Source organism: Pogoniulus pusillus, chromosome 18 (genome assembly GCF_015220805.1).
Source record: "Pogoniulus pusillus isolate bPogPus1 chromosome 18, bPogPus1.pri, whole genome shotgun sequence".
Lineage (NCBI taxonomy): Eukaryota > Metazoa > Chordata > Aves > Piciformes > Lybiidae > Pogoniulus > Pogoniulus pusillus.
Genome location: NC_087281.1, coordinates 9,403,780 through 9,429,850, shown reverse-complemented (window position 1 = coordinate 9,429,850; position 26,071 = coordinate 9,403,780). Strand labels below are relative to the sequence as shown.

Below are 26,071 nucleotides of genomic sequence, written 5' to 3'. Positions count from 1 at the left end.
GCTCCCAACTGCCCTTCCACCTTCTCCCACCCCTCAACCTTATCCTAGACATTGCCTTGTGCCCCAAGGGAGAATGGAGGGTTGGCCAGGGGGGTTAGGAAGCAAGTGGATTAATCAGAGAGACGGAAGGTGAGGCTAGAGAGAAATGTAGCTCAAAGCCCAGTCAGTGCTCAAACTGCCTTATCTAGGTCTATACTCTTGTTCTTATACCTCTCAGCAAGCCTATGAGTGAAGCAGACATCACCATTGTTTCCCTTTCACAGCCTGTAATCTCGTTCTTCTCACCAAACCATTCTAGCTAGCTTCAAACTAGCACAATATTGGAGAGAAACAATGCCACATCAAGCCCACCACAACATGGAGAAAAACAAATCCTGTTCCTAAGATTCCCATATGGAAACACTGGGAATACTTTCTTTAGGTTAACTAGGAATAAAAAAAAATAATAATAAAAAAAAAGAAGGAAAATTAAAATTAAAAGAAGCAGAGACTGAAAAATGAAGAGAGAGAGATGAACCCTGGCAAAACGTGACTAGGGAAGCAATGGAAGTAACAAGTGAAAAGATGATGATAAGCAAAACAGAATGCCAAGTTTTGCTGACTGTTTTGGGGTGCTACTGGACTCCTCAGAGTCCTAATCACTGTGCCTGCCTGCCAGATAGTGTTGTAGAGACAGAATTTGGTAGTCTTATTGCATCTTAAAAGGAATAGCTCGAATTCTGCTGCGCTTATTTGCAAGATATGTGGCTGCGGTACAAGTTGTTATTTGCAGATAATTGTAACACTCCCTCTGCCAGGGCTCTTGGTAAGGAGCCTGGCACAGAGCCCAGGCGAGGGACGCTGAGGTGCAGAATTGTGCAGAAAACTCTGCTTGCTTCATCTCGGTGTGATACGTTCCTCAAAGGCATTAGCTTCTGATCTTGGAAGAGACAGCCTCTGCATGTCCGTGAGCATGAAGGGCAACTGCTGGAAGAAGCACCCAGCTTCTCCAGAGCGTATGGCAAACATGGAGGCAGGACACAAGCTGTGTCTATGTGCTCTTCTCCTGGGCCAGGGTACTAATTTAGTGAATTTGGGACTAGTAGGGGCCCCTCAGGACCGCAGAATCCTCTGGCTTCAGTGAGCAGAAGTATGCCTTGTTTTGCATGAAGGTAAAAAAGGGTGAAGAGCATCATGGTAAGGGAAAAGCTCCCTAAATCATCCCCATCCCTGCAAATCCATGCAGTGGCCAGGCACAGTCTGGCCCTTTACGTGTGCTGACAAGAATCCCTGTCATTTGGCTATAAGCCTACAGCCTGCTGAGCTTTTCAGGGAATGGGAAAACAATGCAGCCCTACAGTAAGCTTGCACAGCCTTGCCGTACATGGACTGAAAGTGAAAACCAGAGATGTGTTACCAGAACTAGATTTAAACAGTAAACAGTAAAATCTTCAGCTGGCTTAGGCCAACAGCTCTCTGTGAAAAGGAGCAGTTGGGCACTGCAGCAGTTAGAATGTGCTCTCTGCCACCTGAGCAGAAAGCTCTGTGTCAATATCCTTCTTGCGTAGGAAATGAGTGGCAGTCTGGGCAGAATAAAACTCTGGTGGTATAGAAAAAGGGCTGATGGTGATTCAGGAATGAGTAACAGCCAATAGGAACACCACGTGGCAGCAGAAAACAAATCTAAAGCTACCATATGTCCAGGTATTATCTACTTTTCTTCTTGAAACCTCAGCCATGCTCGGTTTGAATGATTTCTGCATTTGCCTTGGGTTTCTGGGCCACCATCAGCCCTGTTGGAGCTACTGCACAATGTCATCTGAAGCCACAGACAACGAAGCCTGCTGGAAAACAGGCAGATAGGGCATGTGTGCACAGATCAGTTACCCAGAGCGTGTGCATACATTGTATGTCTTCTGCTCTCTGTGACATCTGACCTACAGTTAATACGCTATACTGAGCAACTGCACAGATCTCTGCCTTGCCTTTCCCAGGGCTTTTGTGCAAGCTCATTCTGGAGAATCCTGCAAGGTTCTCATCTTGCTCAAAATTCTATTCACATTGAAAAGAAATTCCCCTCCATTTGTGCTTGTTTCTTCTACAAGCCAGGACACAGGATTTCTGCTGTCACAATGAGACAAGAGAAGGAAACATTGCTGTGGCATCAAAGTGCCATAGACTTCCTTCCACCACAGGGAAAATAGTGGTTCTGAAAGTAAGTGTGACCTTGCAGATAGCAAGTCCAGCATGTGTCTCCTCTACAGTCTTCCAGCACTATCCAAAAGCCATCATTTCCCCTAAAATTACAGAGGGAATGTGACTGCAAGCAGAGGCATCATAGGTCTGATTTCAGCCCCCTACTTATGTAGTGACTGCTAGGAGTGCTAGAGTGGGTGGTACAACATGTCCACAGTATTAATGGCAGCAAAAAATTCATCACATGCATTTTTGCCTTATAAATCTAACAGAACTCACTGAAGAAGGCAAACTCATCCAACAGACATTTTCAGAGAATCTACAGGACTGAATGTTTAACCAGGATAGGTTTTTTCCTTTATTGACCCATGTTACTGGCCAAATGAGAAGGGAATTTTTGATTGAATTAGGACTTTCCTTTTGAACGAGCAAAAGTCTTGAACTGTTTCATGCATTGGATTGTGTCCCTAAGCAACGTAGACTAAGAAAAGCCTCAAGAGTTGAGCAGTTTGACCTTTCTTTTTTCAGGACATCAATTTTACTCACTGTTTGTTGCTTTGTTTCAGACACTTTGCTCATGATTTTTTCCTAGAAAGTGATACCACAAACACAGAGAGATCCAAACCATAACCTCTTACCATATTATTCCAGAGGGCCATGGCCATCTCAGCATATCCTCTTGCACTGAAATGAAAGCAGTCTGCAGCAAAGAAACTCAGATCTGGTTTGCCATCCTGTGATAAAAGCAAAAAAATAATTTCTTGGCACACTTCAACCTTTGAAGTGCTGTCTCCCACAGCATCCTTCTAGCAGTGTGGTCTGGATGATCAGGTAGTGAGGTGGGTTGGGAACTGGTTGAAAGAAAGAAGTCAGAGAGTTGTGGCCAATGAAATGCAGTCTAGTTGGAGGCCTGTAACCAGTGGAGTCCCTCCCTGGGACTGGTTCTGTTCAATAGATTCATGAATGACCTGGATGAGGGCACAGAGTGCACTGTCAGCAAGTTTGCTGATGACACCAAACTGTGTGGAGTGCCTGTCACACCAGAAGGCTGTCCTGCTTTTCAACCAGACTTGGACAAGCTGGAGAGTTGGGCAGAGAGAAACTGATAGAATTCAACAAGGGCCACTGTAGAGTCTTGCACCTGGGAAAGAACAATCCCAAGGATCAGAATAGGCTGGGGACTGATCTGTTGGAAGGCATCAAAGGGGAAAAGGATTTGGGGGTCCTAGTTGATGGGAAGTTGACCATGAGCCAGCAATGTGCTCTTGTGGCCAGGAGGGGCAATGCCATTCTGGGGTGTATTAGAAAGGCTGTGGCTAGGAGGTCAAGTGAGATTCTCCTGCCCCTCTGCTCTGCCCTGGTGAGGCCACATCTGGACTACTGTGTCCAGTTCTGGCCCTCCAATTTGAGAGGTGTCATCTGCAAACTTTCCTGTCACTCTGTCACACTTATTGCAACACCCTGTGCTGCCAGACTGTGCAAAGAGAAGAAAAACACAGTCCTTCTGACACAGATCTTACTGCCTTAAAGAACTGTCTTTGTGTAATGAGGATGAAAGAGAGGACTTACGATATCCAGGGGCAACAAAGTGTTCCGGAAAAAGGGCTGCATGACAGCTGTGAAGTCCTCGCGCTCCTCATACCGACCGCTGTTGATAAGCTGCAAAGCTTCAGCCTACACAGAGTGGCATGGTTGGAAACAGAAAAGTTATTCACGAGGGTCATCTCACAAGGTTTGTCACCTATCAAAAGCATGCATATTAAACTTCTTTCAATGTAGGAAGCCATAAATTAGCAGTATAAATCCAGATGAATTGTATAAAGCACTCTAGAGAATGGCTGAGAAAATAATTTGGTCTGCGAAGAGAGATTTTCAATGAGGGATATCCACAGAAGCTAGCATCAACATCTTTACTGATGATCTGGATGAGGGGATTGAGTCCAGCATCAGTAAGTTTGCAGATGACACCAAGCTAGGAGCAGGTGTTGATCTGTTGAAAGGAAGGAGACCCCTGCAGAGGGACCTAGACAGGCTGGATGGGTGGGCAGAGGCCAATGGGAGGAGATCTAACAAGGCCAACTGCAGGGTTCAACGCTTTGACCACAACAACCCCAAACAGCACTACAGGCTGGGGACAGAGTGGCTGGAGAGCAGACAGGCAGAAAGGGAACAGGGGGTGATGGTAGGTAGTAGGCTGAAGATGAGGCAGCAGTGTGCCCAGGTGGCCAAGAGAGCCAATGGCATCCTGGCCTGCATCAGGAACAGTGTGGCCAGTAGGACAAGGGAGGTTATTCTGCCCCTGTACTCAGCACTGGTCAAGCCACACCTTGAGTCCTGTGTCCAGTTCTGGGCCCCTCAATTCAAGAGAGATGTTCAGGTGCTGGAACATGTCCAGAGAAGGGCAACAAAGCTGGTGAGGGGCCTGGAACACAAACCCTATGAGGAGAGGCTGAGGAAGCTGGGAGTGTGCAGAGCCTGGAGAAGAGGAGGCTCAGGGGGGACCTCATTGCTGTCTACAACTACCTGAAGGGAGGTTGTAGCCATGTGGGAGTTGGTCTCTTCTGCCAAGCAACCAGCAAGAGAACAAGGGGACACAGTCTCAAGTTGTGCCAGGGGAGGTCTAGAATGGATGTTAGGAGGAAGTTGTTGGCAGAGAGAGTGATTGGCATTGGAGTGGGCTGCCCAGGGAGGTGGTGGAGTCACCATCCCTGGATGTGTTCAAGCAAAGCCTGCATGAGGCACTTAGTGCCATGGTCTAGTTGAGTGGCTAGGGCTGGGTGCTAGGTTGGTCTGGATGACCTTGGAGCTTTCTTCCAACCTGGTTGATTCTGTGATAATTTGAAATGTGAAGTTGCTTAATTAAAAAAAGGGTGGTTAATACCCTATAGAACTCAGTGCTTCACAATTGCAATGAGATTAGAAGTTACATAGACTTTGTTTTTAAAGAAATAAGATCGATATGTTTAGAAGAGACACACGAGCTGAGAAGGCCAACCTGAGCCTGAAGTGCTCTTGATTTCTCAGAAAGGTATGCTTGAAATAAAACAAAACTTACACACTGAAAAAAACACCTTTCACTTTTGAAAATGATGGCAATAGATATTCATACAGGTAATAGAAACGTGTCCTTGTGACTGGCCAGCTTAGGGGTATAAATTCTAATGTTCCTGGTCATATCTCAAAATATTCCCAGACTCATTTTCTGAGGTAATAAAATTAGCCCCCTGGGTAGCTTTATACAAGTATCTTCCAAGACCTTTTCTTTGGGCATCATTGCACTCATCAAACAACATCCACTGCCAGAGCCAGAATCTCTGCTCTGGAGAGCACAATGTGAACTTGTACAGTGATTGCTGTATTCAAGGGATGGAATGATGGAAAAACCTTCTGCTCCAATAGCTATTTAGCTTTCATTAAATTTAAGTGAATCTTATGCCTGAGGCTATGAAAAGTTACTCTCTGACAGCAGACTGACCCCTAGTAAGCTATCTGTGTGCACATTCTCAGCCCGCGACAACAGGAAGGAGTATCAGGTTGGTTTAGTTCATTTTCTCTGCTGAGAGTAACCACAAAACAGCTGATGAAAGGTAATTTGCCACCCTTGCAGTGACATGACGTTAATTCATGTGAGCTATTCATTGGATTCATAATGGATGAACACATATCAACAGAACAGCTGTTATCAGTAACTCCTCTTCAGCTGTCAAAACAGCAATGGGAAACAGAACTGGCCTCAGTCTGCCTCCAACTCAGAACTGAGGTCAAATCATGAAGCAGCATAGAAAGATTTGCACTGCTGCCCATTGGTTAGCTGGCTGCAGTTTCAGTTACACTGTCAGCAATCTGTTTCCCAGTCATGTGTCTCTGACCTGCTGGGGATATCCATGAGAAGACAGGCAGAGAAGAAAGCAATATAGAAAGACACAAGTGATGATAGCCACTTTCAGAATCAAGGTATTTATTACCTGATAATCTCTGTTAACTCTCTTGATTTCTTGTAGTTCAGAAGAATTTTCTTCAGGGTTGAAGAAACATGGGCAAAGATTCCTTCAATTAAAGAAACATTAGAATTAAAAGGCAACCTGAAATGGCTCATACCATTCCTCAACAACACGTCTCTGCTTCAAGAAGCTCACACTCCAGAAGAGAACCATCTCATTGGCTTAGTAATAGATACTAAAACCCAAATAAACTCCTACTGGCTTAGCTTTCAACTGACTCAGTTTTCTATGTGAATGCCTGCCGTAGCTGTTAATAACTGCAAGATCCAATCTGGGGTAAAACACAGAAGTGCTTAACATGCCATGCACTAGCAGGGAGTCACACATGGCAGCATAAGAATCTCCAAACACCTAGGCTTACAAAAGATTTTCAGAAACCTGGGTGTTTAAAGGTAGAAAGGACAAATTGTTCACATAGTCTGACTCCTTAGACCACTGCATTTTGTTCTGTTACCCCATGTCAAGCGGGAATAAGTTCTGCTGAAATTCACAGCTAATACTAAAATGCATCCTCTAGGAAACGTGCTTGAAATGAATATGAAGACATCAAGCAAGACTGCCAAGTCCTTATTTTCCCTTCAGGTGTGTTCCAGTAGTTAATTGCCCTTGTGGCCAAGAGAGCCGACATCATCCTGGGGTGCATCAAGAAGTGTGTTCGGCAGGTCCAGTGAGGTTCTTCTCCCCCTCTACTCTGCTCTAGTGAGACCATGTCTGGAATACTGTGTCCAGTTTTGGGCTCCCCAGTTTAAGAGAGACAGGACCTGTGGAAAGAGTCCAGTGGAGAGCCACAAGGATGACTGGAGGACTTGAGCCTCTCCCCTATGAAGAGAGACTGAGAAAACTGGAGCTGTTTAGTGTGGAGAAGGGAAGACTGAAAGGACACATCTTATCAGTCTACACAAATACCTGAGGGGTGGGTGTCAAGTGGATGTGGCCAATCTCTTTTTTGGTGGTCAGCAGCAATAAGACAAGGAGCAACAGCTACAAACTGGAGCACAGAAGGTTTTACCTCAACATGAGGAGAAACTTCTTTACAGTGAGGGTGACAGAGCCCTGGAACAGGCTACCTGGAGAGATTGTGGAGTCTCTGGAGACTCAAAACCTGCTTGGATGTAGTCCTGTATGAACTACCCTAGGGAATCCTGCTTTGGCTTTAGGTTTTACTCGATCCCTGGAGGTCCCTTCCAACCTCTAAGATTTTGTGATTCTATTACAAAAAAATGTGCCTAATTTTGTTCAAATTTATTAGCTTCCAACCACTGATCTTTGTTACATCTTTCTCTAGTAGACTAAAGAGCCTTTTTATGTCTACCCTGACTCCTGTAGAGGTACTGCTGCTTTCTGCAACAAGTCTCTCAGTTATTGAGTTAGGATTTTCATCTTCTCCATTAGGTGCAAAAAGCAGTTCCTGGTTCTGCTTTACGCATCCCAGCCCACATCACAGGTAATACAGCACTGAATACAAGGAAAGGTGTCAGGAATGTCAGCCTGTGCTGCAGAACAGCCAATGGCTGGGCAAAAAAAAGGGCTTTGAAGATCAGTAGTACATCAATTATATGGTGACTTGTTCTGTGACATGCTGCATCAGAGATGAGAAGAAACATGATGACTCTGTAAATACAGGTGCATGCCTTCCAGGTGAAGTATTGGAAGAAGCAATAGAAAGTCAGTGGGAACTAGGGCATCAGTTAAAGGCTGCAACAGCTTGGAAAGCTCAGTGTGCATGTCCTTCTGTAGAAGCAATTTAGGTTGTTCCAAAACAAACAAAGAGGACTTTAAAAGCAAAGACCTTCTTTTTGCTCACTTACTTTATCGTCAAAGCGCACCCTGAGGAGCTTGCTGCGATCTGGCGCAGTCCAGAGATGTCCAGGATGTCCACCATGCTGACAAAGACTCTCGGGAGCTGCAGGGATCACAGCAGGCAGACACACCAAATCACAGAACATGATATGACTACAAAGTGAGTAAGAGGTGCCATCCCTAGGTCAGGGAGTGAGTGCAAACTGCAGCAGCTGCAGCCAAGGGCATGTGCGAGGATGACGTCCAAAGGGAGGGGGAGGGAGACATACAGTGGATGTCAGCCAAAAAAACTCCTGGCAGCTAGTACCAACTAGCTAAAACACTGCTTCACTCCCTGTGCCTTTTCCATTTTCTCTAGGGGAAATGGAACTCTGTACAGTTGGTTTAGACATAAAAACTGGCAGTGGGGTTGTGCTGTGTTTGGTTCACAGCAAAAACACTGTGAAATGCACAGTTTTCCTGCAACTGCAGCCCACTGTCTCAGGGTATTATTAGCTCACAGAGTTGCTGAAATGCAGTGCTGAGGAGGAGTCTGACTCCAGCTATTTGGAAGATGACCTTGTATGAAACAGAATCACTGATGGTCTACTGGAGGTGAGAAAACCATTACTGTCCTTGCCAGGAACACGGCTTCTAGGGTATCTTGAAAGCTTACCGCCTCGTAGAAAATATCCAGCATGTCCTGAAGGTGCTTTACATACTTCTGCACCGAATAGGTTTCCTGTGCAATTAAAAACAAGCAAACAAACAAACACATGGATCAGCTGTCTTTCAGGAGCTAGGAGCCTCAGGCTGCACCAGAGGAGATTTAGGCTGGAGGTGAGGAGAAAGTTCTTCACTGAGAGAGTCATTGGACACTGGAATGGGCTGCCCGGGGAGGTGGTGGAGTCGCCGTCCCTGGGGCAGTTCAAGGCAAGGTTGGACGTGGCACTTGGTGCCATGGTCTAGCCTTGAGCTCTGTGGTAAAGGGTTGGACTTGATGATCTGTGAGGTCTCTTCCAACCCTGATGATACTGTGATCTTGGAGGTCTCTTCCAACCTGGTTGATTCTATGATAAGTCGAGCTGTTTCACTGAACAAATGAGCCCACAGACTCTTGGGCTGCAAAGCAGTCCAAGAGAAGATAGACTGACACAAAGCTCTTTTCCCCTTTGTCAGCAGATGCATTTTTCAGCTCTAGAGGTTTATTGCCACATGCACACAGGTTATGTCTTTATGTCACTAGCATATCCTTTTAATCTCCATAGAAAATCCCAAGATATACAACAGTTCTTGGCAGAGGCTTTGCCTGACAAATGCCTACATAAATCCAACATCTTTGGATTTCATGTTGTCTTTTATGGGACCCAGACCAGACCAGTTTGCCTTATAAACAGAGCAATACCTTGTTTTTCTAAGCTGACAATCTGGGGAAATCGATGTGGAGAGAGTCAGGCCACACAAAACCCAGAGGCAAAACAATTACATGAATGTGGTTATAGAGCTGTAGCTGTCAGGGCAGAGGCTCTAGGGAGCAGCCTCTAAAGGAAAATGAGCAGAACCGAGGGAACAGTCCCTTGTCATTTCAATGAGCTGAGGTCCAGACCCCCAGGCTGTGTCACAGGAGCCCTGTCAGAGAGGATGACCCCTGACAGCTGAAGACATCTTTTTCACTATGAATTGATATTTCTTCTTTAAGTGTCATTCTGAAGCAAGAATTAGGCATCCTCAGTAACTACTCCCTGGAGACACTCTCAAGAATAAAGTTTCACTTGTGCCCTCATAACAACATACCTGTCTTGATTACTTCATCAGTGCCCTCATAACAACACTGTTCTGTCTTGATTGCTTCATCCTGTTAAACTGGGAGAGCTCTTTGGCTTATCCTTGGTGTTTTGTTTAATATGAGACAGATTGCTGGTTCCTAAATAATGCATTACTCCAGAGCTACAGTGTTCCAATATTAAAAGCTCTGTCCTTGTTTCTGATACAACACAGATGAAAGGAGCAGGATTTCTAAGTGCCTTTTCAACAGAGGAACTTTGGCTCAGAGAGAGTAAGGTTATAGTTCCAGGGCTGGCCTCTTGCCAAGCACCTGGTTAAGCATACCAAATCCGGAGATACAAACCTTGTCCAAGCAGTACTGACATAGGTCGTTGCCTCCAATGAAGACAGTGATCAGCTTCCAATCATCCTTGAAATTAATTTCCTAGTGGCACATAAGATAAACAGATTGCAGCACCCATTGCTTAGGCATGCAGAAGTAACATTCACAATCAGAGTTAAAAAGGGTAGAGACAGCGTCAGAGAATAGAAAAAGGAGGCATGCTGAGGGAAGCTGGCAAAAGCAAAGCATCTGTGCAGGGGGGGAAACGGGAATTGTTTGCTAGCCTAGCTGCAATTCACCTTGACTTTTGTACAGAAATCCGCTGTCAGGGCAGTCAACCATGGAAATGTGTCTGTGACAGCAAGGGTCCCTAAATAAATGTACAGCAAGGGTCCCTAAATAAATGTCAGCTTCGGGACAGGGCTGGACAGGAGAGATTTACCAGCTGTGGCAGTGTGAGGATGAAGCAGTGTGGGAGTGGATGCTGGAGTGACTCAGGGAGCTGTGGAACTGGAACTACTCGGCATTCCTGCCAGATGGGTGAGTGTTACTCCATGGCCAGGAGGGGCAAACAGTGCCTCAGGGAACAGACAGCTGGATTAAAATAGAAGAGTCCAGGAGGCTGGTGACTTCAGTCAGCTCATATAAGGGCAGCTGCAGCACGCACGTCACAGAAGGCTAACAATAGGAGCTGCTGAGAGCTGGAGCCCATCAAAACATTTTGTAACATTCAGTACAAAGAAAAGAATCAAAGGCAACTATTTTTAGTGCGCTGCATTTACATAACAAACATCTGCAAAAGGATCCTACAAATAGAAGAAGGGCCTGGGAATCACCCGTAGGTCTGAATTCTGCTCCTGAACCAGCACTTTGCTCGGAAAGCCTTTCAAAAAGAGGAAAAGAGGCAGGTACTTCCCCTTCTTTAAAAGACAAAAAGGCATTCAAAAGCAGTGAATAAAACAAAGCTCTAGAGCCATGCGCTATTATATCGAAGAGCCATGCCAGCTGCCTTCGCTCTGCCAAATGATGGGTAATGCGGAGTAACTGATGGTGGAGTTAGCATGCAGGATCCACCCAGACAAATCCTGCTTATTCAGCACCTTCCTTTCCCATTCAGCCTCAGCCAAGAAGCACCAGACACTCCTATTCCCTCATAATTCCCTGGACCAACTGCTCACACCCAGTCACATCCACTCGAATTCAGCCCGCACTTGGAGCAGGACAGCCCTGGTTTTCTCCCATATTTCCTCTTCCCAGCCCAAGCTACAGCAGAGACACTGAATTAATAAATGTCTAATTAATTAATAAACGTTTTAAAATGCATTGGTTAATAAACTGATTAACTTCTAATAGCGAGTCACCCTTTTGAAGCCCTCAGTGAGGCTGGCACAGAAAGCTGGCTCACAACAGTAAATCCCCTAATAATTCCCTAACAGCTCGTGGCATGCCAAGAATTCACTCAACTCCTGGATTTATCTGGGCACTTGCCTATTCAGAACCAGAGTTTCAGAGGGCCTAATCTCCTGGGAAGACTTCAGTTGTCCCCCTTCCAGTATTGTCCTTTCCCGGACCTGAGAGTGTGGTTCATGTCAGTCACCAGGTGCCTGCTCCAGTGATTTTACACTCAGCTTTTATGACCTCCACTCTGAATGCTGCTCAACCAAGCAGTCCTGTGACCACCCCCCCTCCCCCCAAAGCCCTCATATCTCTCCTGTTCCTCACTATCATCCTTACAAATCCTGGCCACACTGCCTGTATGCATTTATACAGGCAAATCAATCCCTGGCACATTCATATTGGGAAGCACAGCAGAGACAAGGACACCAACTTTTTTTTTCCACCAGTAAAGCATTCTTCACTACTTAAGCACCTCATTAAAGTCATCTCCCAGTGACCACTGGAGTACTCAGGGGGTGTTCCAGGTTCCACTTACCGAGCTACTTCTCATTAGTTCCACCAATTTTTGTGCTTGGGCTGGCATATAGCTGTAGAGAGAGGACAGATGCATTTTAGATGCACTCTCTGAAAGTGCATTACATTCTTGCTCTCCCACCTCTCATTTCAGGGAATCTTAGGATCAACGGGAATCAGTACTTGAAAGGCAATGCCTCAAAAAGACAAGTGAGGGTCAAGATCAACAACACTTGCACAACGCAGTGATCTGATCTGAAAGGCCTCCCGTTAGGATGGCTGCCAAGTAGTAGGCAACTGAGATGAATTCTTCTCGTGTCAGGGTTAGTTTAACTGTGCTTTGTTTGGGGAGCACTCACTAATGCCCAGATGCACAGAGACATTTAGTTGCACAACTCCCTTAGAAAGCTGGTGGGGGAGTTTGATGCTCACAGAGAAGATGGGCACCTAACCAGCCTTCCTGATCTGGCCTTAAATTCCACAGCTTGTCTTTCGACTGGAAAGTACTGCTAACACTGTGGAACTGCCAGGCTGGGGAGTCTCAGCCCAGCTCTGGATGGCATGCAACATCCCCAGGCCAGAACACAAACCACACTGAGACACCAGCTGGAAACTTGAGCTCTTGATAGCCTAGAAAAAGACTGTAATGGAGCCAATAAGCCCTGCCTCCTTCCAACACCTACACTTATGCAGTTTCATTATTTGGACTCCCAGAATCCATGCTGATCACCCTGAGTCTTTGCTCAAGGCACCCATCAAGTATTTAGTAGCCACACAAGCTTTGCTAAATATCCTAAAACCAATTACTACCCAAATTTAATGACTGTTAAACAGGAGTCACAGAAAGTCTTGGGAACAAATTCCATGAGTGTCCACAAAGCAGGCACAACATATGTAATACCAATTGGTTCTCAACAGACTAGCAGGGTTTTTTCTTCATGAGGAGAAAGGAATTAATTCCCTACTGCATCCTTCTAGGTACTGCAAACATGGATATTTTTTAATGCTGTTAAGGTAACAGTGGGCTTCTATTTGTTACTTTGAGGCACACTTCCCAGAAATTAAGGAAAAAGAAAGATGCTCGTGCTTTTTTTCCCCTCTGTTTCAGATATGGCCCGACCATGAATCAGAGACTTGCATAGAGGGAAAAAAAATACTGGTGGAATTAGAAGCATAACTAAGACATTGGCTCAGAAATCCTGAGAAGGAAAAAGAAAGAGAATTTCTCTCTTTCTCTAACTTAGAAGAAGATACAAATAAAGTCCCCAAATACCAAGTTAGGGAAAACAACAGGTCACAGAATCATGCTCACTACAAGTAGGTCTTCAGTATTAGTTTAACCTCAGCATGCCCTTCAAAGGTCATCTGCCAGCTCTTACCCCTTTGCCCTCTCTCAGTGCTTACCGTGCTGTGGCCCCTCCTTCAGCAACATTGAATCCAGCTGTTTCCTTCCAGCTGCCACTGGAGAAGCCAAAGATGTTCGGATTGAATTTTTTCAAGATATCTTAAAAAGACACAAGACAGTGTTTAACCATCCACAGTACAACCAGCAGCACTGCCTCCTGCAGAAGCACAAGGCAGCTGAGTGCTGACAATATTAACCTGGCTTTTCCCCTCGCCCACCCTGACCTTACAGAAGCTATGGAGACACCTGCTGTGGAGCATCTAGCTGCTGCCCAAACTCAAGGATTACAACTATTTCTCCTCAAAGCCTTGAAGAGTCAGCTTCTGGAAGCCTAAGAGGTTTGAGGCAACTCACTAATCTTGAATTTAAGTGTCAGAGTAATCATGATTACTCTCCTGGAGCAAATGCTCCAGCTGTGGCCCTCTAGCTCCCACTCTCCCTGCTAAGAAGTGAATTTTGGTCATATTTATAGAGTTCAACAACACCTCCAGCAAGGAAATGTGATGCCTGAAGACTGCTATTGTTACTGCGTCTGTAGTGCTGTCTGAAACCTCTTTGTAGAGCCTCATTTGTGATGCATAAATGAAATGTGCCTTGTGTTTTTCTTTAAACACAGTGATGGGCATGGTACAAGACAAAAACACATCATATGTTATTACCAACAGTGTCAGATATTGTCAGACTGCTTCACAGCGTGGATCACATACAAACAGATGAAACACTGTGAACCAAGTCCCTACCAGTTTATAGGCACACTGACCATTTAGTGGTTTCTATGGCAACTACAGGGACCAATTAGATGAGGACAAGAAATTGATAGTATATTTTGGTTTTTTTTTCAGAGGGACTGTAGCCTTTTCAGCAGTCCTAGAGAGATGGACCTCTGATTGTTTCTGTCGTGGTTTTTTCAAAGAGCAGACAGAATAAGATGCTCTCAAGTGAATTGGGAAGAAACACAGAGGTATATTTGAAAAGAAAGGTACAGAAAAATCAACAAGCTAGGAGCAGGTGTTGATCTGTTGGAAGGTAGGAGAGCCCTGCAGAGGGACCTAGACAGGCTGGATGGGTGGGCAGAGGACAATGGGAGGAGATCTAACAAGGCCAACTGCAGGGTTCTGTACTTTGGCCACAACAACCCCAAGCAGCACTACAGGCTGGGGACAGAGTGGCTGGAGAGCAGACAGGCAGAAAGGGAACTGGGGGTGATGGTAGGTAGTAGGCTGAAGATGAGCCAGCAGTGTGCCCAGGTGGCCAAGAGAGCCAATGGCATCCTGGCCTGCATCAGGAACAGTGTGGCCAGTAGGATGAAGGAGGTTATTCTGCCCCTGTACTCAGCACTAGTCAGGTCACACCTTGAGTGCTGTGTCCAGTTCTGGGCTCCTCAATTCAAGAGAGATGTTCAGGTGCTGGAAGGTGTCCAGAGAAGGGCAACAAAGCTGGTGAGGGGCCTGGAACACAAACCCTATGAGGAGAGGCTGAGGGAGCTGGAGGTGTGCAGCCTGGAAAAGAGGAGGCTCAGGGGGGACCTCATTGCTGTCTACAACTGCCTGAAGGGAGGCTGTAGCCAGGTGGGGGTTGGTCTCTTCTTCTGGGCAACCAGCAACAGAACAAGGGGACACAGTCTCAAGTTGTGCCAGAGTAGGTCTAGGCTGGATGTTAGGAGGAAGTTCTTCCCAGAGAGATTGATTGGCATTGGAATGGGCTGCCCAGGGAGGTGGTAGAGTCACTGTCCCTGGAGGTGTTCAAGCAAAGCCTGCATAAGGCACTTAGTGCCATGGTTTAGTTGACTGGCTAGGGCTGGGTGCTAGGTTGGTCCGGATGATCTTGGAGGTCTCTTCCAACCTGGTTGATTCTATCATTCTATGATCACAAAGCATATACAGGATACATAGCAACCCCCTTAAACCTTTCCCCAACCTAAAAGTAACCCACAATCCCCAATGCTCCTTTTCTTCCCTTCTGCCCACCCCCAGGCCTTTATTCCTAACCACCTCTGTCAAAAGGACAACACAATCACATGCAGATTCTGTGATGTGGAGAGGCTGAATCCACTTTACAGCCTGTCAGGTCAGTCTGGGTTTCAACGGTGACTCACATGAACTGCTCATATCCACAGTAGGCACCCTCCACTGCTCACAAGGAAAGCATAACCATTTCCAGATGTTTCCTAGTATCCACCTAGACTGCTTCCAGAGTAATACTCACCTTTACCACAGTGATTTTACGGAATACTCACTGGGTAAAGTAGTGTGGGTCTCCAGGGCCCCATCACCTCCGATACTACAAAGGGAAAGAACAAAATCAGGGAAGAGCATTAATCCTGTAACCATCATTGTCACCACATGTTGCTGTTACATCCTGGGAAGGGAAAAAAGAAAATTAACCTTGAGGTTAATTTTCAGGACTTAGGATATAAACCACAAGAGTACAGGGAAAATACTGAAAGTAGATTTCAGTATTACCACATCACATTGAATCAAGCAGGGCATCAGCTGAGATAGAAGCTATGTCTCCAGACTGGAAACTGAAGCATACTGGGAGAAACTGGATTTTGTATGGGCATGGTGGGCTACCCATCATGGAAAGAAGTTGAAGAGGGACAGAGATCTGCTGGAGAGAGTCCAGTGCAGGGCTTTGAGGATGATTAGGGGATTGAAGCACTGCCCGATGAGGAGAGGCTGAGGGACCTGGGGCTTTTTGGTCTGGAGAAGAGAAGACTGAGAGGAGATTTAATAAATGTTTATAAATATCTGAGGGCAGGGGGTCAGGAGAGTGGGACAGGCTCTGCTCACTGCTCTCTGTGATAGGACAAGGAGCAATGGAGGTAAGCTGCAGCACAAGAGGTTCTACCTCCAACACAGGGGGGAACTTCTTTACTGTAAGGGTCCCAGAGCACTGGCACAGGCTCCCCAGAGAGGTTGTGGAGTCTGCTTCTGTGGAGACTTTCAAGGCCTGTCTGGATGTGTTCCTCTGTGAGCTGAGCTAGATTGTATGGTCCTGCTGTGGCAGGGGGATTGGACTTGATGATCTCTTTGGGTCCCTTCCAACCCCTGACATCCTATGATCCTGTGATCAGCATATTTCCTCACCACCAGGGCTCCACCTGTCCTTACTGCAGCTACATTGGTGTGCAGCTGTGCATAGAAGACAGGCTGTATTAAATGCTCATTAATCACCTATCTAGGATTCTACATTGCAGACTATGAAAAAAGTCTCTGCCTTTGTCAATCAAAACTTGGCTGTATTAACAGCCAATACATTATTATATCACTTCTGAGGCTATCTACACATGCAGACAGGTACAAGATTAGAAGAAAGGATGAAGGATGTATACATGCACAAAGGTTTAGCAACCATACTTCTGCCCATGAGAAGCAGGCAGTTTCCTTCCACTCTAGCATGGATATTGAGGTTCACAGCCACTCTGACATGCTTTGTCTTTGTTCACTTCACAATAGCAAAGACATTTGGGACATCTTTGTTGAATATGCATGCAGTGCTCTCATCACGTTCATGCAATCCACACTCACTCATACCCTCTAGCACTAAACATTGCTTTAGATAATCTCAGCAACAGCAACATTTTGAATAAATTCCAGAGAGACTAGCAAGAGGCTAAGAGAATCAATTCAGCAATGCATAACCCAGTACTGCCAGATACACAGGACCATGCTTGTAGCAGTCAGGTCTCATGTGAAAAACGCAACAAATTCCCCACCCCTCTCTGTCCTGTCTCAAGAATCTCTTCCTTTTTCATCCACTCCTGACTCTCCTAATTCTTAGCAAGCAATACTTGCTCTCAGCATCCTACCCCAAAAATCACTTCCTTTTTCATCCACTCCTGACTCTCCTAATTCTTAGCAAGCAATACTTGCTTTCAGCATCCTACCCCAAAAATCACTTCCTTTTTCATCCACTCCTGACTCTCCTAATTCTTAGCAAGCAATACTTGCTCTCAGCATCCTACCCCAAAAATCACTTCCTTTTTCATCCACTCCTGACTCTCCTAATTCTTAGCAAGCAATACTTGCTTTCAGCATCCTACCCCAAAAATCACTTCCTTTTTCATCCACTCCTGACTCTCCTAATTCTTAGCAAGCAATACTTGCTCCCAGCATCCTACCCCAAAAATCACTTCCTTTTTCATAGAATCATAGAATCAACCAGGTTGGAAGAGACCTCCAAGATCATCCAGTCCAACCTATCACCCTGCCCTAGCCAATCAACTAGACCATGGCACTAAGTGCCTCATCCAGTCTTTTCTTGAAGACCCCCAGGGACGGTGCCTCCACCACCTCCCTGGGCAGCCCATTCCAATGGGAAATCACTCTCTCTGTGAAGAACTTCTTCCACTCCTGGCTTTCCTAATTCGTAGCAAGCAATACTTGCTCTCCCCTGCATTTACATACTTAAGCATGCAACTACAGTCAGGTGACCCACACTTACAGCTGTGTCTGTGGAGAGAACAGAGGGAAAAAAAAAAGGGGGGGAGGGGGGGGGAGAGAGAAAGAAAATAAAAGTGGAGAATTTTCACCTCCAGGAAAGTCCCCTCAATTCTGTTGGTAGGTCAGTTGGGTCAGCACCTACTCCGGTCTGGAAAGGATGAAAAGAACAATAATGTATAAAATCCTAGATGAAAAAAACATTCTCAGTTTAGGTAAGACAGCTACAGTGGTCTGAAAGTGCTGAAGCATTTTGCTAACTTTAAAAGGTGTTCAGCCAAGCTTTTGCAGTATCTCAGGTTTAGCATAAGTGGTCCATGCCCATATTCACTACCATGCACTGGCCTATGGTATCCCAACTCAAGTTCACAGGCTTCTCTATACAAAATCAGCTCAGCATGCTGAAGAGGACCAGAGAAAACACAATAGAGTCAGAATACACCAGATTCTAAGGTGAAGGACATAAAGCTTTCACAGAATAAGGCTGGAGATTAGGAGGAAGTTGTTGCCAGAGAGAGTGATTGGCACTGGAGAAGCTGAAAGTTCAGCAGTGGGGGAGAAAGCCAGGACTACATGAAGTCAAGAAAAATCTGTTTCAGAGGTGAAGACATGCACACCCACCTGTAGACAAGCCTGATCATATAAGGGCTTGTGCTAGTTTGAAGCTAGCTTAGAATGTTTTGGTGGGGAGGATTAGATCACAGGCTGTGAAAGAGGAACAATGGTGATGTCTACTTCACTCATAGGCTTGCTGAGATGTATAAGAACAAGAGTAAAAGATTAGATAATAGAATCGCTCTTTGCCTGAACTCTGAGCTGCATTTCTCTCTAACCTCACCCTCTGTCTCTCTGGCTTCCTAACCCCCCTGTCCAAAGCTCCATTCTTCCTTGGGGCACAAGGCAACGCCTGGGGAAAGGTTGAGGGGTGGGAGAAGGTGAAGGGGCAGTTGGGAGCCCCTCCTGGGGACTCAGGTTTCTGGGAGGGCTGTTGTGTTTCTGTATTATCTTTTCCCTTGTCTATTTCTGTCTATAACTGTATATACTGTAACTATCTGCCTGTATATTGTGCTAGCTGTAAATATAAGCTTCATTCAATTTCCAGAGCCATCTGAGTCTAGTCTGGGTGATTTCTAAAGTGTGTGGGGGGGTGGGGAACACCCAAACCATCACAGGGCTTCATTCTTTCCAACTGCCTCTGAACTCTACAGGAGCTGAAGCTCCTAGAATGAGCACTGGTTTAGCTCAGGAGTTAAAATTCATGGGAACTGTTGACATGAATGCTTGCTTTCATCCCGTGCCAGAACAATTCTGCAGCATTGTGTAATTCTGGAACCTTTCCTCAGAAAACCTCTGTGCAGATCTGCAGTGCTCCTGCTATTCTTTTCTGTGCTTACTCTTTTTGGTTTGCATTTCCTGGCACACAAAATACGACAGAGTTTAATTGGAAGATGCTTAAGCCAGGAAACAATATTTAGCAGCAAAATCCTGAAATACAGGAGTATCAGAATTGTCTCATAGAATCAAGCAGGTTGGAAGAGACCTCCAAGATCATCCAGTCCAACCTAGCACCCAGCCCTAGCTACTCAACTAGACTAAGTGCCTCATCCAGGCTTTTCTTGAACACCTCCAGAGACAGTGACTCCACCACCTCCCTGGGCAGCCCATTCCAAAGGCAAATCATCTTGCAATCAATTGTGTCCACAGGAATTTTCACTGATGTCTCTAATTGCATGAAAAACTCCAACTGCTGGCTATTGGGTTTATGTCAGAAAAGACTGTTCTTGTATGGTGGACATTTCTCTTTTCAAAAATACTTCAGTAAACTCTGTGCAATAGAGAATGTGTTCCAGCTTCTATTCTGGCCTGAATTACTCATGGCTGGCTTACACAATTCCCAGCATCACTCATATACCCTCAGGCTACTTCTTTGCAAAGGGCCACAGGTAGATGCATTTTGCTTTGTCAAGTCAAAGCAATTTGCTTCCTATCTGATGATTCCTGACAGAACCGCATCTAAGTAGAATCATAGAATTAACCAGGTTGGAAGAGACCTCCAAGATCATCCAGTCCAACCTATCCCTCAGCCCTAGACAGTCAACCAGACCATGACACTAAGTGCCTCATCCAGGCTTTTCTTGAACACCTCCAGGGACAGTGCCTCCACCACCTCCCTGGGCAGCCCATTCCACTCTCTCTGGCAACAACTTCCTCCTAGCATCCAGCCTATACCACACCTTGAGTACTGTGTACCACACCTTGAGTACTGTGTTCAGTTCTGGGCCCCCCAGTTTAGGAGGGACATTGAGATGCTTGAGTGTGCCCAGAGAAGGGCGACGAGGCTGGTGAGAGGCCTTGAGCACAGCCCTACGAGGAGAGGCTGAGGGAGCTGAGATTGTTTAGCCTGGAGAAGAGGAGGCTCAGGGGTGACCTCATTGCTGTCTACAACTATCTGAGAGGTGGTTGTGGCCAGGGGAAGGTTGCTCTCTTCTCTAAGGTGGCCAGCACCAGAACAAGAGGACACAGCCTCAGGCTGCGCCAGGGGAGATTTAGGCTTGAGGTGAGGAGAAAGTTCTTCACTGAGAGAGTCATTGGACACTGGAATGGGCTGCCCGGGGAGGTGGTGGAGTCGCCATCCCTGGGGCTGTTCAAGGCAGGATTGGACGTGGCACTTGGTGCCATGGTCTAGCCTTGAGCTCTGTGGTAAAGGGTTGGACTTGATGATCTGTGAGGTCTCTTCCAACCTTGGTGATACTGTGATATACTTTCCCCAACACAACTCGAGACTGTGTTCCCTTGTTCTATTGCTGGTTGCCTGGGAGAAGAGGCCACCCCCCACCTGGCTACAATGTCCCTTCAGGTAGTTGTAGACAGCAGTGAAGTAAAATTTGACAATTGCCCTTCTCATTCTAAATGTGGTGACACAGCAGTACTTACAGTCAGGGAATCTCCCAGTGCACCTATGACCTTGATGTCAGCAGGCTTTAGCTCATGTACTAAAAAAAGCAGTAGGAGAAGAAAAGAAGGATTATTGAAAACTGACACAATATACTGTTTAACAATAATGATATGAGGTTTTAGTTCCAATGTGATGGCACTTCTGCAGACTTCTAGACAGAATGAGCTTCCAGTTCTGTGTCAGCTAGTGTACAGGGTTAACCCTCCAGGGGGAGTAACCTTCAACCTGACCCTAGGTGGTCTTGACACTGAACACCACCAGGTGATGGTTAGCCCACTTCCCCTACCCATCTAAAGAGCCATAAAAGCAGAGAGGACTTCCTATTCTCTCTCCCTGCTTACCAGCATCACCAGCCTGTTCCTGGCTCTCTTTGTTTTGCCACATGGCCATCACCCACGAGGTGGACACAGCCATCACCATCAAAGCTGGGTTGTATTTACACATTTTGCATTTGTTTTCCCTTCCCTATACCTTTGTAACTTCCCTACCTCAGATACCTTTTAAATTTATTGTTAAACTTTTGTTTCTAACTTCCAAATCAGAGTGAGATTCATTTATTTGGGTGTGCTGACCTTTTCCTCTCTCTACATCTAATTCCTTTCTTTTGGGAAAGAAGGGGGAAGAGGGAAGGGCACTCTATAAAATTGTTATTGGTTCCATCAAATTTATTTGAGCCTCTGGGAAAAAAAAATAGAACAGAGAAGGCAAAAAACTTAACTTCTTGCCTTTGCTTGCAACAGTGTATTTGCCTAACAAAGAAATAGATGGAATTTAAAGCATCTAAGGAAAAAAGTAAAACCAGATAAAGGAATACTTTCAATCTCTGTTAACTGGTTTTTGGATTTAGGTTGTAGATCAATATTCCCTGTTAGCAGTCTCCCCATAAAGCCTTCCAACAACACAGAGTGTTCCTGCTGCACTGCTTATCAGACTAGGCTCACCAGGTAGGTTCAACTTGTGGAACCACTAGCTTGTATAAGCAATTCTAATCTGCCATGTTGCTCTGGATGATAAACAGGATCACATTTATCCACAGGAAGCACATCTGCTGTGATGTAGAACTTGCTGTATGTGGCAAGAGAGACTTTCTTCCTCTGCTACTAAATATATTGTTTTCCATCTAGGATATATAATGTTAAGATCTTACTGTTTTTTAAAAACAAAATGTGAAACCTTTCCTTGTTTGTGATTTTAGCTTTAAAGTTTGTCCTCACCTGATGCTGGGACGTGTCTGGATGGAGCCCATTCAGAACATGACAGGTCACTGCCCCAGTTCTGAAATGGCAAATTATAAAATTGTTCACCTTGAGGTTATAAGATAAGACAGAATTCATAACAGTTTGTTTGTACAGTGAAGGGCAAAACCAAGCCAAGACATAGATCCTAGTTTAGGGCCTAGATAACTCATCAGTTCTTTTTGCTTTGTGAAATACTGTCCAAACATCAACCACTTTCAGTGATGTTTTCGTGCCAAAGAATAAAACTTCTACAACAGCAAAACTTTTCATCTAGAAGTACTGCCTGAAGGTTTTGTCCATGACCCAGAAGGTTCTCCAGGTTGGAAGTCCTACTCTGTCTCAAAGAGATATCAGATGTAAAACCAAGCAAAACAAAATCCAACAACAAAAGCCTCTGCCAAGCGATGATATTAGAATCATAGAATGGTTTAGGTTGCGAGAGACCTCAAAGTTCATCCAATCCCAACCCCCTGCCACAGGCAGGGACATCTCCCACTAGAACAGGTTGCTCAAGGCCTCATCCAACCTAACTTTGACCACCTCTGGGAAGGAAGCATCCACAACCTCCCTGGGCAACCCGTTGCAGTGTTCCACCACACTCACTGTAAAGAACTTCTTCCTAACATCTACTAAGCAAAGACAGCTGACTGGATGTGCCACCCATGCTTTTTTGGTAGTATGCAGAAGTATTAGCTACAAGGACAGTGAGGGGAAAACTGTAATTGTTGTAATGGACAGTTCCTGCAAGGGCAAAGACATTTGCTTATGCAAAGTTAGCCCTTCTTAGAGTGAGAGGTGGGACAGGTGATGTCCTGAGGTCCGTTCCAACCCCAATTATTCTATGATTGCACAGTTCTACCATTCAGAGAAAAGCAACACAGACCAGCAGTCTTCAGAAGCATTCAGATAAACTCATCTGTTCCTCTTAAAAATTCTATGATAGGCTTCACTATCAGTCCCTAGTTAAAGCCTGGTTGCAGAGGCTGGAAAGGACAGCTGGGTTTATTTTTAGATCACAGAGAAAACTGTTCTTTTACTGTCTCTGCTGTTTCTTTCCTTGGCCCTATCACTTCAAAAGCTATTGCTGATGAGACTGAGTGGAAGTGTATGAATTCTGTATTAAAACTCTAGCTCTACAGATAAAAATCTCGTTTCAGTGTTGCAAACTGTGACTTGCTGAACTTATAAGAGCTGTTCTCTTTGTAACCCTCAAGGCACACAGAGATTTTTATACTTTCCCTAGGCCCCCAGCATGCTGAACTAGCTCAGCCCATTTTGGCTGCCATCTCCAGTCTCACTTAGTCTGTATGTCTGCAGCCATTTGTCAAGAGCAAATAACTCCATTTCTTCAAGTCCTACATCAAGTTTGCTTCTGCAGTTTATTTAATCTGCCATGTGGTAGTTGCTCAGCCATAAAGGAAAGTGAATCCTTTTGAAAATGTGTTTCCTATTTCCTTCTTTCTGTCTGTCTGAATATCCAATATGCAAAGGTAACTGCCCTCTACAGGCTAAGCCTACTTGAGTACATGGAGTATGGTGACTCAGAAGAGAATACATAAACCTTCCTCACATCACTGGGGACTCAGGATTCTAAGAGGTTTTCTCTCTGTTTTGAGGAACTTGCTATCTGATTTAATGATGCATTGGAGGTGACTTAGTGTTGGTGCAATTGTATCAAAACTGAACTCAATCAATGCAACTAATTTTGTTTGGCTTTTAGGAAGAGGTTACACAAGAAAAATGCAGTGCAATAATTTCTTTTCTGGAAACTGGTATGAGTTTATCTCACCCATAAATTCGGGATGAACTATCACCAGATACAGCTTGGCATAGTTCACCTAAAATGCAGCAAAACCTGCAACAGTTACCTCTGTTGGTGTATTAGTGGGCTCCAGAGGTGGATAGGTGTAGTTGCTATTCTTATATGTTCCCAGGAATGGTTTATCCTTGAGAAGGAGGAATACAAAAGTAAGACAAGTTAGACAACATAAACACATATCACAGACCACAGTAAGTGATACCAAAATTCCTTACCACCAAGAAGTAATCACCTAAGCTGCAAAATGTAGATCTAGAATTTGAAACCATGCTGCTTCCTTAAAATTCACAAGACTTGTGCTTAGCATCTCATGGCAAAAACTGCATGTGCCAGATCCCCTGCCCAGGGAGGTGGTGGAGTCACCGTCCCTGGAGGTGTTCAAGAAAAGCCTGGATAAGGCACTTAGTGTCATGGTCTGGTTGACTGGCTAGGGCTGGGTGCTAGGTTGGACTGGATGATCTTGGAGGTCTCTTCCAACCTGGTTGATTCTATGATTTTAATTCTATGATACCAAATGCAGTTCAACATTACCATCTCCTAACCTTCTACAAATTTACAATGTTGTAAAGCCTAGAGAAACCTGGGCAGAGTGAAATGAAAGACTGAAAACTGAAAGGATCACTTCTTCCCTCCAAGATTGGCTGTGTACATCGTGTAGTTATTTTTGTCCCTTACAAATTCAACAAGAGTTCAGAAGATATGCACATAGCATAGGCTAAAAAATTTCAGCGGGAATCATAGAATCAACCAGGTTGGAAGAGACCTCCAAGATCATCCAGTCCAACCTAGCACCCAGCCCTAGCCACTCAACTAGACCATGGCACTAAGTGCCTCATCCAGGCTTTGCTTGAACACCTCCAGGGATGGTGACTCCACCACCTCCCTGGGCAGCCCATTCCAATGCCAATCACTCTCTTTGCCAACAGCTTCCTCCTAACATCCAGCCTAGACTTCCCCTGGCACAACTTGAGACTGTGTCCCCTTGTTCTGTTGCTGGTTGTCTGGCAGAAGAGACCAACCCCCACCTGGCTGCAACCTCCCTTCAGGTAGTTGTAGACAGCAATGAGGTCTGCCCTGAGCCTCCTCTTCTCCAGGCTAAACACCCCCAGCTCCCTCAGCCTCTCCTCATCGGGTTTGTGTTCCAGGCCCCTCACCAGCTTCGTTGCCCTTCTCTGGACACCTTCCAGCACCTCAACATCTCTCTTGAATTGAGGGGCCCAGAACTGGACACAGGACTCAAGGTGTGGTCTGACCAGTGCTGAGTACAGGGGCAGAATAACCTCCTTCATCCGACTGGCCACACTGTTCCTGATGCAGGCCAGGATGCCATTGGCTCTCTTGGCCACCTGGGCACACTGGCCCTTTTTCCCTTAAAAGGAGCAAAGTGAAATAACCTCAATTTGTCATGCTCTGATACAAAAAACTACGACAGATTGAATGCCTGTCTTCAGAGCTGAGGGTACAGCTCGGTTCCCCGGTCTGTTCAGTTCTTTGTCCTTTTTGTCCAAACTGCTTAAGAAAGGGAGTCAGTTACTGGTGACTGCAGCAGTCATTTCCATGTACTGACACCTAGCAACAGTACTGCAAGTTCAACAGCTTGTTTTACAACTGCAGAAGCAGCTTCCAAAAAGTCTGAAGTATCCTTGTTACGGACCAGACCTGGAAACCCAATCTAGCACTAACTGAAGAGACAACTGACATTGAGGAGTTTGAGAGCTTCTCTGGTGCCCAAACCCTGCCAGTTCTCATGAGAAAACTAATGCACCATATTCTACTGTTTGCTGCTTGAGCTGTTTATGTAGTTCATGAACAGAGCACAAAATCTGCTACACCCAAAAGCGCCCACATCAGCATGTGGTCAATCAGTATTTACAGCATGGTAAAGGCCAAGGGACATCAGAACAGGTATAGGAGAGCATCTTCTCACTTGGAGGTAAGCAGAGAAGAAATGCTTTCAGTAAGTTTGTTTCAGATATACAAAGACCTTGCTCCCTGCAGCAAGCACAAGCACGTACTGCCATCTGACACCCAGCTTCTGCAACATGAGTAATACTCACCTGAGCTGGACAGTCGAGGACAACGTCAGCCTCGTAGTCAAATGAGTCTGCTTTCTGGCCTACAGGCTGTAGCTAGAAAGGAAGATGAAGTACCCTGCTTTGTAACCATGCTGGATCATCTTACATTTGTGTGACATTTCTAATACAAATAAATTATCACAGTATCAACAATGTTGGAAAA

General features: G+C 45.4%; 1 protein-coding gene across 1 annotated transcript in view; it reads right to left on the bottom strand.

The window, feature by feature from the left end:
* The window catches only part of PLB1 (phospholipase B1), a 101,347-nt gene that overhangs the window by 3,279 nt on the left and 71,997 nt on the right, over positions 1 to 26,071 (bottom strand). Inside the window, exons 43-56 of the mRNA XM_064158354.1 lie at positions 25,891 to 25,962; positions 23,883 to 23,960; positions 21,991 to 22,051; positions 20,755 to 20,813; positions 17,913 to 17,971; positions 15,615 to 15,658; positions 13,378 to 13,477; positions 11,996 to 12,047; positions 10,084 to 10,164; positions 8,632 to 8,697; positions 7,985 to 8,079; positions 6,141 to 6,222; positions 3,745 to 3,849; positions 2,814 to 2,909 (exon numbers count right to left, since the gene is read on the bottom strand). Of these exons, the coding sequence (XP_064014424.1) occupies positions 2,814 to 2,909; positions 3,745 to 3,849; positions 6,141 to 6,222; positions 7,985 to 8,079; positions 8,632 to 8,697; positions 10,084 to 10,164; positions 11,996 to 12,047; positions 13,378 to 13,477; positions 15,615 to 15,658; positions 17,913 to 17,971; positions 20,755 to 20,813; positions 21,991 to 22,051; positions 23,883 to 23,960; positions 25,891 to 25,962 (1,050 nt within the window). The remainder of the gene's footprint in view (positions 1 to 2,813; positions 2,910 to 3,744; positions 3,850 to 6,140; positions 6,223 to 7,984; positions 8,080 to 8,631; positions 8,698 to 10,083; positions 10,165 to 11,995; positions 12,048 to 13,377; positions 13,478 to 15,614; positions 15,659 to 17,912; positions 17,972 to 20,754; positions 20,814 to 21,990; positions 22,052 to 23,882; positions 23,961 to 25,890; positions 25,963 to 26,071) is intronic.